We start from the raw sequence: 11,243 nt of genomic DNA, 5'->3' as shown, positions 1-11,243 counted from the left end.
CTGCCCATAGAGACACAGCCAAAATGACTATATTCCTGCCTCAATAAATTTAGATGCACATACCTGAAGCATATATTAATGAACTAGCCTGATTAAATAATTAACTAAAAAGAAAAGTACAGCAACTAAAAAGGAAAAGCAAAAATAAAAGTTAAACTTACCCTAATTCAACAGCATATTACAAATAACTTTATTAAATAATTAAAGAAATATAATATATGAATGGTAATGTTGACTTCAGTTGAATTTGAACTCAGAACGAAAAGGCAGATAAAATACCACGAAGCATGTTGCCCAGCACACTAACGTTTCTGCCAACACACCATTGTAGAATGTAAACATTCATTTTAGAAATATATTCTTATCTTAATATTATAGCTTGGGGTATTACTTCTTACTTCCTCACTTACTGACAATAAATTTCATGATATTTCACCTCATAACTTTTTGCTACTAATTTTTGTTCAATGCAACTAATGATTTTGAATTCCCCATGCATTTTTCTATGATTTAAGTCTAAGAAAAGTATACTTTTATTTTAAAATAAAAAAATTTATGTTAATTGAAAATGAGTAGGTGCCTTACTGCCCCCCTTGAGGTCGCAGATATTTTGATGTAACTTTTTTCTACTGAACCAAATCTCAAACTATTTATGCCAAAGTGTAGCTGAGGAAGTGTTCTCTTTAAAACTGTTAACAGTTTGCAATTTAGTTGAGAACTGAATTAGTGATAAAGCTTGGAAGCTTCTGTGATTGACGAAATGGTGGACTTAAGAATATATTTGACCACTACTGTGGCTGAATGATACATATACATACATACATACATGCATATATATATAATCATCTTCATTTAATGACCATCTTCCATGCATGCATGGGTAGGATGGTTCGCAGAAGCTAGCCAGGTAGAAAAACTACCCCATGCTGTGACTGTTTTGGCAGAGTTTTTATGACTGGATGCCCTTCCTAACACCAACCACTCTACAGATGATGATGATATATAATATGTAAATATATTTAATATGTAAATACATGCCATGATTTATGATATATTAACAGCGCTGCTATATATGTAATTTTCAGACCTTTTGCCAGTTCATTTATTTAACTTCCTTTCTCTCTTTCTCTTTTCCTTTCCAGTTTGGAGTCGGTTCGCCAGGATGCCCTGCTTTGTCTCTAGAGCAGATCTATGGTCAAAAAAGAAGCTGGAGTTTGTCGTCCCGCCCCTACTGCTGTTAGCAGTGTTCGGAGACTACATCACCACAGTCACCAGCAGCAACAGCACCACCCTCACACCCCTCCGCAGCAGCCCAGCCACCACCACCACCACCACCACCATCACCACCACCATCATCAACAGCAGCAGCAGACTCAGCAGCTCCTGCACAGATCTTCAGCTGCAGTTGCCAGTAACAGTAGCACTATGACTACAGAAGACCTAATCCAACCAGCTCAGGTTGTGAAAGACCGATGGAAAGTGGTAAGTTCAATCACTGAGGTTCAATCACTCTTTAATCATCTCCTTCCACCCATCTTTGTTTTTTGTTTTTTTTTTCACTCATAACACCACTTCTGATATTCAATCACCAACCATTGCCTCCCTACACTCAAGATACAAAATGCCAGATCTTTCCCCTCCTATTTTTACCTCATCTTTACCTTCATTTACCACTGCCCATTACCAACTCTATCAAGTCAAAGGATGCTCCTACATCATCATCATCATTGTTTAACGTCCGCTTTCCATGCTAGCATGGGTTGGATGATTTGACTGAGGACTGGTGAAACCGGATGGCAACACCAGGCTCCAATCTAATTTGGCAGAGTTTCTACAGCTGGATGCCCTTCCTAACACCAACCACTCAGAGAGTGTAGTGGGTGCTTTTACGTGTCACTCGCACGAAGGCCAGTCAGGCTGTACTGGCAACGGCCACGCTCGAAAATGGTGTCTTTTATGTGTCACCCGCACAAGAGCCTACATGTATGCTTAAAAGTAGTTCTCAAATCTCCACCAAATGAATTCCAATCTTAAGTAATCTCACTTTGAGGTAATACTTTGGTAAACTTATTAGGTTTTTTCTTGCACAGGTGGAAAACATTTAAAAATTTCAAATAGTCCAAGTTTTCTGACTTTGCTGTTCATCCTTTTGGGGTCAACAGAGTAAGTACCAGATAACACTGGGGTCAATATAATAGACTTAGCCCCACCTCTGAAATTGCTGGTCTTGTACCAAAATTTGAAACCCTTATTATTATTATTATTATTATTATTATTATTATTATTATTATTGAGTGAGAGAGCTGTGCTTGCAATCAAAGTGACACTTGGGTAAAGTATACGAAGCCCAGTATACCCATCATGACTACCCGTCTGATAAGGGTGCACCAGGCACATGCATCACAACTATATGTGTGCGACATGGTGGTCTCATATCAAGATAAACAGTGCATGACCTCGCAGGTGGGGCCCAGTTAGAATTTTCTACAGGCTGAGTAGACTGCATGGCCATTGGTAACCCACTAGAAATGGTAACCAAATATTTATGATATTTCATTATAAAGGATACATTGTTGATACATTTGTAGAATCACTGTAGGTGTTGGCATGGCCATGTGGTTAAGAAGCTTGCTGCCACACCATGTGGTTTTTGGTTCAGTCCTACTGTGTGACACTTTAGACAAATGTCTTCAACTATAGTCTCAGGCCAACCAAAGCCTTGTGAATGGATTTGGTAGGCAGAAACTGAAAGAAGCCTGTTTTTGTGTGTGTATGCACATGTGTGTGTGTGTGTGTGTGTGTGTGTATTTGTATGCATCCTTGTCTATACATCGTGTGATGGTTGTAAATGAGCATCATTGTCATACAAGTGGGGTTGTTTGTTTCCAGTCTTCTGTGGAAAGCATGTATGGTCATAGGGAGATATTATCTTGATTGGAAACAGGTGAAGGTTGGTGACAAGAAGGGCATCCAGCTGTAGAAAATCTGTTTCAACAAATTCTGTCTGACCCTTGCAAGCATAGAGAGTCAGGTGTTAACTTGATGATAACAACAATGATGATGATGATGATGATGACTGTTTCAATAAAAGTATAGTGGCTGGATCGACACTAACTTAGGGTTAATGAACAGCATCACATCAACTTTTCTTCATGTGGTCTTTTATTGCTTGCATCATCAATTAATTAATGTGAAGAAAATGAGGTTTTGGCCTGGTTATCTTCATTTGTTATACATTATATCTGACAGTACCAGCTGGAGCTAGCTGTGCTATGTGGTTATAATAGAGTTGCTACCTGAATTATTTAGTAGGCAGAGAACGAGAGATGTTTGGTAATTAATTAATTAACTGTTAGGTCAGTGTTGAGAAAATTCGGTTTCTCACAAGAACCGAAGCTTGATCAAGAATTATGCAAATTAATTGTTTTGGAAACTCTTCCAATCCACTCCTTCCATAACAGCTTGATGTCGTAGATTATGGTATAAACCAAAGTAGGAATTTCTGCTGGGTCTGTTTGACCTGCTTGAAATATAACCAAATATTCTCGATATTACACCTGAACAGTTATTGATAATTCAACATGGCTCAGTCAATGGCCCTCAATGGAATAATGCTTTCACATCTGGAATAGTACTGTTGCTCTGCTCACAAACATCTGAGACTGCATCCAGAAAAAAGCTACCCAACTGGTTGATGTAAAGTCACTCACAGATACACTCCAGCCTCTGGTTCACATCTGTGCTGTCCTCTCCCTCCCTTTTCTAATGCTATTATAATGGCTTCTTCTCAAAGTTAGTTCCCACTCAGGCATTCCAGGTCTGCTCATCTCTCCTTTTTTTTTTTTGATCATCCAAATCAAATATCCTGCCTCCTTCAAATATGTGGCCTTATATCTATGTTAGAGAACAATTCCATTCAGCTATGTTTTTAATCCATTGCTGGATGAACCCTCTGCCTGGTGATGCTGATTTATATCTTGTGCTGCTTGTATGCGAACCAGGCCACACTGCCAGTTACACATTGGCTGGAGTGTTCCTTTGGTCAAGGGATTAGGCATGACCAATAGCACCCTAAAACGTAATATGTTAATTGATATCAAACTTTAAAAAAAAAAAGTTTTTTTTAATTAAGCTCTGTTGCCATGGCAAAACTGGGTTTTCAAGATTGAGCATGCTACATTCCAAGAAATAATTGACTCTATCCTTTGCATCAAAATTTATGGTCCAATATTTATGTTAGAAAGTATTTCTGTAAATTTCTTTGAGTTACAAGCTTAAGGCTTTTTTGTTTATCATTATTTTATTGTTTATCTTATTTTTTCCCTTATTATCCTTTTCCAGGTGCGCAAAATTGGTGGTGGCGGATTTGGAGAAATATACGAGGGGTTTGACCTAATAACCAAAGAATCTGTGGCCTTAAAGCTGGAATCTGCCAAACAGCCCAAGCAGGTTCTAAAAATGGAGGTAGCTGTACTGAAAAAACTACAAGGTAAGTTTAACTCTCTTCACATGACCACTTCATTGATCTATCACTCCATCATTTGTTGACTAGAGAGATAAAACAGTCAACCTCTTCAAGAATGTCTAATTTTCTGTGTCTGTTTGAAATTAACCAAAAAGAATTTGTTAGATGCGGCAATAGGTTGAATTATTTTTACGACTATTTAAAACTGGAGTAGTACGCATGTAGTGTGTAGATGATATATAAACATCTGTTAAGTATCTACATCCTATTCTTAATTTATAATCATTTCAAAAAGTGTTGTGTGGCCTCAGGTTAGGCTAACACAGATTGTTGGCTAAGCCACTAGAGATGACCAACAGATCTATTCTTTCAGGTATACTCTTCTTCTGCTTAGCTGAGTACGATTCTGGATGTTCTGAGATGAAGATGGTTAGAATGTCTTTAAAGACATTCTAACCGTCACAGTTCTGTCTTTTTTTTCAGGTAGTGTATTGCGGATTATACTATTTGATGCCATTTAATTTTCAAGATAGTAGGGTGTGATTTGCAGGAGATTTCGTTGCTAGTTTTAGCAACTTCAGTGACTAATATAATGAGCAAACATGGAGGCCATTGTATATTGTTGTTGTTGTTCAGTTTAAAACTATCCATGCAATATTAAACAGAACTAGGACATGATCAGTTTAATAGATTGTAAACCCTTGTTCGTTTCCTCTAACCAAGATAGCCAACAGCCAAATAAGGCTCACATTAGAGTAATTCATCATCATCATCATCATCGTTTAACGTTCGCTTTCCATGCTAGCATGAGTTGGACGATTTGACTGAGGACTGGTGAAACCGGATGTCTACACCAGGTTCCAATCTGATTTGGCAGAGTTTCTACAGCTGGATGCCCTTCCTAACGCCAACCACTCCGAGAGTGTAGTGGATCTTTTTACATGCCACCGGCACGAAGGCCAGTCAGGCGGTACTGGCAACAACCATGCTCAAAATGGTGTATTTTACGTGCCACCTGCACAGGAGCCAGTCCAGCGGCACTGGCAACGATCTCACTCGAAAGTCTTTACACGTGCCATGGCACAAGTGCAAGAAAGGCGACGCTGGACACAGGTGCCATCACGATTTCCCTTTTGCTTGCCCCAACAGGTCTTCGCAAGCCGAGTTTCGTGTCCAGTGAAGGAGACGACATCGTTGATGTATATAGGACAGTACCATGTCTACACTCAGGAACATTTCAGGCTGTATCAAAACAAAACAAGAAAGCTATTCTACTGATAAGGGAACACTTGCTTGCCATCACACCACACCCACTAACTTACAGATTCATTGTTTCTAGACAAGATGTAATAAGAGGCTTTCTGGCTGACCAACAAATATTCAGTCACCACTGCACTGTATCCACTGGCACATAGACTTATTGTTTCTCCTGTCTTCCTTTTTTTTACCAATACTACAACAGCCTTTGTTCTTTTGAACTATATTGCTGTATTTGTGTGGTTGATTGATTTCTTCAGTGTCTGCTTTGGTTATCTCAGAAACTATTGAAGCTAGGATGTAAGATGTACATAAATATATACACACACACACACACACACACACATATATATATATATATATATATATATATATATATGTATGTACATAAATATATATATATATATACACACACACACACACACACACACACACACACACACACACACACACATATATATATATATATATATATATATATATATATATATTCATCTATCATCAATGTTTAATGTCCAACTTCCATGCATGCATTGGTAGGACTGTTTTTCCTGTAACAGTGATTTTGGGTTATCAGATAAATTTGTACATTTTTTCCCTCTTATTTTAATCTATCTATCCACTTGTCTATCTATCTATCTATCTATCTATCTATCTATCTATCTATCTATCTATCTATCTATCTATCTCTCTCTCTCTCTCTCTCTCTCTCTCTCTCTCTCTCTCTCTCTGTCTATATATATATATATATATATATATATATATATATATATATACATATATATATATATATATATATATATTTATATATGTATTCAAACACATATGTATTACCCTTAATTATAACTGCTAAGCAATATAACAAAATAAATTTTTCTAGTCTGTTTTCAAAATATTGTTTTATAATTTTTTTTTTTTTAACCAAATTATCTGATTTCTGATTGTTAAGTTTGCTATCTATCTCTACTTGATATTTCGTAGTTGTGTGAGTTATATCTTGTATGAAAAATAGAATCAGTTTAATGAAAGACACAATTCACTTGAAACAAGTTCAAACATATAATGCATAGCAACAAATATCTTTCTCATATTGGTGACTATAATAGTTTGTAATGTAAAATACATTCAAATAGTGACCGCTTTAGTGTAGTAATATTTTCACTCACACATAGTTACATAGCAACACAATACTTTGCAGCTATTAGTGGCTCTAATAGTTAGCTGTACAAAATATGTTTAACTATTCATACTACGCACATAGATATTTTATTTTTTACTTGTCAATGATTTACTCAAACAAAACAAACTCAATACTTATTTTCATTTTTTACTCTGGTCCTTATTTTGTTGGTTCTCTTTTGCTGAACTGTTAAGTTGTGGAGATGTAGACAAACCAAAACTGGTTGTCAAGTAGTGGTGGGGGACAAACACAAAATACAAAGACACATTCACACACACATGCACACGTGTGCATGTGCGTGCACACACACACACACATACATGCACAAGATGGGTTTCTACTCAGTTTCCATCTACCAAAGTCACTCTGAAGACATTGGCTGACCCAACAGTGTGGTAGAAGATGCTTGCCCCAAGTGTCATGCAGTGGGACTGAACCCAAAACCACATGGCTTCAAAGCAAGTGATAAACTACACAGCCACAACCCAGGCTTTGACAGAGTGACAATGGTAGTAATAATGATGATGATGATGATGAATGTAATAATTTCTTTTAGTTACCACAGAGGCATCAGAGGAGACATTACAAAGACAGGTTACAATTTGTGTTGGGGTTTACTTAAAATTGGGTGAAAGAAAAGAAAAACAATTGCTTTTACTAGCCAAAAGGACCTAAGACATTGAGGACAATATATTTGGATGAAATACAAATTTACGAAAGTGAGGTAGTTTACATGAAGTAAAGGGAAGTCAGCAAAAAGAAGAGATATGACAATAGAAATTTCCCAGTAGTAGGGAATACCATCAAGGGTAGTTTGCTAGGAAACTTCACTCAATGACTTGGATTACTATGCCATTTCCAATCCATTCAGATGTGCCTTCTCCCTGTAACTTACCTTCTATTTAGGAAAGTATATTCAGGATTACTCATTTAATCTCCTCAACAAACAGTATTATATCTCATCAACAAACAGTACTATTCAGGATAACTCATTTAATCTCATCAACAAACAGTACTATACATCATCAACAAACAGTACTATTCAGAATAGCTCATTTAATCTCATCAACAAACAGTACAATTGAGATAATTCCTGCTAATGTGACCTGGAGCGCTTTTTTGTAGTACTTGATCCCAGGGAAAATTCAATTAACTTCCATTTTTGCCATAAGGAGAGATCTATAATTTTTCTCTTTTCCTTCTCCTGTGGTAAAGAAATGCTGTTGGGTTTTCACAAAATTCTTCCATCTACATGATTTTTCATATAACTGTGATTTTGGGTTCTCATATAAATTTGTACATTTTTTCCCCTCTTTTATTTAAATCTTTATTTTTTGTCAACAGTTTTAACAATCAGTAATGTACTCTACCTCATTACTCTCTTTCACTTGTTTCAGTCATTTGACTGTCGCCATGCTGGAGCACTGCCTTTAGTCGAGCAAATTGATCCCAGGACTTATTCTTTGGAAGCCTAGTACTTATTTTATCGGTCTCTTTTGCCGAACCGCTACATTACGGGGGCGTTAACACACCAGTATCAGTTGTCAAGCGATGTTGGAGGGACAAACACAAACACACATATATATACATATATACGACAGGCTTCTTTTCAGTTTCCGTCTACCAAATCCACTCACAAGGCTTTGGTCGGCCCGAAGCGATAGTAGAAGACACTTGCACAAGGTGTCACGTAGTGGGACTGATCCTGGAACCATGTGGTTGGTAAGCAAGTTACTTACTACTTAGCCACTCCTGCACACACTAAAAAGCCCTGCCCTGTGCCAACTTTTCTCTAACTTGTCAATGCCTTGTTAGCACATCTTGACTTGAGGAATTCATTGAGTCACATTTTGAGCTCCATATCATTGAACGAAACACTTCCCAGACTTTTGGAGAGTGATCAGAGAAGGTACTAATCTGAAGATGCTATTTCAGGAGAATATGGTGGGTGTGAGTGAAAGTGCAATGGCCCAGTGGTTAGGGCAGCGGACTCGCGGTCATAGGATCGTGGTTTCGATTCCCAGACCAGGCGTTGTGAGTGTTTATTGAGCGAAGACACCTAAAGCTCCACCAGGCTCCGGTAGGGGATGGTGGCGAGCCCTGCTGTATTCTTTCACCACAACTTTCTCTCACTCTTAGTTCCTGTTTCTGTTGTGCCTGTAATTCAAAGGGTCAGCCTTGTCACACTGTGTCACGCTGAATATCCCTGAGAACTACGTTAAGGGTACAAGTGTCTGTGGAGTGCTCAGCCACATGCATGTTAATTTCACGAGCAGGCTGTTCCGTTGATCGGATCAACTGGAACCCTCGATGTCGTAAGCGACGGAGTGCCAACAACAACAACGGTGGGTGTGATAACTAACCAAGCTTTTGAACTGCACTTTTGGTCAAATTAGTGATGTGGGAGCAAGTGTTGTCATATTTAAGAAACACACAGTGTTGTAAAAATTGAGTTGTTTGGACCATACCCATAGAGTGATGGTGATAAGTGACTGTATCATGGGAACATCCCATCTGCTGGGCTAGTTCCATGGTGGACTGGTGCAGATCTTCATGGATGAGCTCATTTAATTGAACTGAACTGATCAGTTGGAATGCAAAAATTCTGTGAGGTCAAAATTCTTCCATTTGAAGTGTGGAAACCATTTCTGTGCAGCTCTTTCAGTAATAGCACCTTCTCCTTATACAGTATAAATGTCTCAAGTGGCTTTGGTAGATTAGGTTCCTTGATTGAAAGCAAAGAGAAGTATGTACCGAAAATAATAATTTTTCTTTTTCTACTTGGCAGTCCATCATACGTTTTGAAAAGAGGTAAAAATTTATTGAAATTTCAAAAATGATAAAATTTGTAGAGGAAGAATAGAGCTAAAAAACAAGAAATAGACCATAAAACACTACAGTAAAAATATTTTTCATGTCAATTCAAATAATATTCGAAAGAGAGGCATGAATTCATCTGACAACCCAGAAGATGCAAAAATTCTGTCTGCTCATTTAGTGTTGGGGAAAGTTTTGTTTCCACACAGCTGCTTGATGAACAGGCCATAGTATTAGAAATCATATAAGAGTTGCTACTGTTTGCACATGTTGTTGTTGTTGTTGTTGTTGTTACTGTTGTTGTCTTCTGTGTGACTAATTTGGATATTTGAGACATTTTCTATTAATTGTTCACTCAACTGTTCATCTGTTCATTTTCTCCTTTCTCTTGTTCATTTAGTTATGTGTTTTGATTTTGTATTGTTTTTGTTTGGTGTTTATCCATTGTAGCATTTTGTCATGTGGTATAATCATTTGTGGTAGACATTTTTAATGTAAAAATGTAATTATGCAAATAAAATTTTAAAAGTTTGTGAAACAATAAACAAATCTTGTTTTTTTTTTTTCTGTTGTCTAGACCCTGCCTCCCCATCTCAGATATCAAAGACAGCACTTCCTTAGGAAATTATAGTTTTTTTTTTATAAGTATTCTAAAGGAAATTTTATATGGGAATGCTTGAAGTAAACATGTTTTGAAGGGAGAATCATAAAGATGTTTTCATGCTATCAGTGTTGTTGTTGTTGATGATGATGATGATGGTGATGATGATGATGAGGATGATGATAGTAATAATAATAATAATAATAATAATAATAATAATAATAATATTAATAAACATCAAGTGGAATATAAAGGAAAGGGGAATGGAGTGCCCAATAGAACTGTTACAAAAGGTTTGCCTCTTTGGCATGGCCAGAATAATCCAGAAAGTATTAGCTAGCTGAAGTAATCCCACTACACATGCAAGACTCCAGGATCTCCAACAAAACCTGTAATAAAGAGATAATAACAATAATAATGATAATAGTTTCAAATTTTGGTACAAGGCCAGCAATTTTAGTGAGGTGGAGGGGGATATTCAATTGCTATAACACCAGTAATTGACTGATACTTCAATGTATCAACCCTGAGAGAATGAAAGGCAAAGCTAACCTCAGGAGATTTGTACTCAAAAACGTAAATCTGGAAGATATGCTACTAAGCATTTTGTTCAGCATGATAATGATTTTGCCTGCTTACTGCCATCCTATTTCAAATTTTAGTCATGGCCAGCTGTTTTATTAGGGAGAAGGATAGTCAGTTACTTCGACCCCCAGTATTTGGCTGGTACTTTATTTTATCAACTCTGAAAGGATGGAAGGCGTAGTTAACCATAGCAGAATTTAAACACAGAATCAAAGAGTTGCAAGAAACATCATGAAGATGTGGTAATATTCTTCCAGCTCACTGTCATAATAATGATAATAATAATATGGTGTGGTAAGTAGCTTGCTTACCAACCACATGGTTCCAGGTTCAGTCCC

At 37.1% G+C, this 11,243-nt stretch overlaps 1 protein-coding gene across 10 annotated transcripts in view; it reads left to right on the top strand.

Moving 5' to 3' along the window:
* LOC106876343 (uncharacterized) overlaps positions 1–11,243 on the top strand; it is a 390,872-nt gene that overhangs the window by 253,534 nt on the left and 126,095 nt on the right. For all 10 annotated transcript variants that reach the window (XM_052968980.2, XM_052968976.2, XM_089353611.1 and 7 more), the window contains 2 exons: positions 1,143–1,482; positions 4,342–4,489. In XM_052968980.2, the coding sequence (XP_052824940.1) occupies positions 1,192–1,482; positions 4,342–4,489 (439 nt within the window). In that variant the 5' untranslated portion in view covers positions 1,143–1,191. The remainder of the gene's footprint in view (positions 1–1,142; positions 1,483–4,341; positions 4,490–11,243) is intronic.

The sequence above is a fragment of the Octopus bimaculoides genome, chromosome 6 (genome assembly GCF_046866305.1).
Source record: "Octopus bimaculoides isolate indiv1 chromosome 6, ASM4686630v1, whole genome shotgun sequence".
Taxonomy (NCBI): Eukaryota; Metazoa; Mollusca; class Cephalopoda; order Octopoda; family Octopodidae; genus Octopus; species Octopus bimaculoides.
The sequence above is the reverse complement of the archived record's forward strand: the minus strand, read 5'-3'. Positions and strand labels throughout refer to the sequence as shown.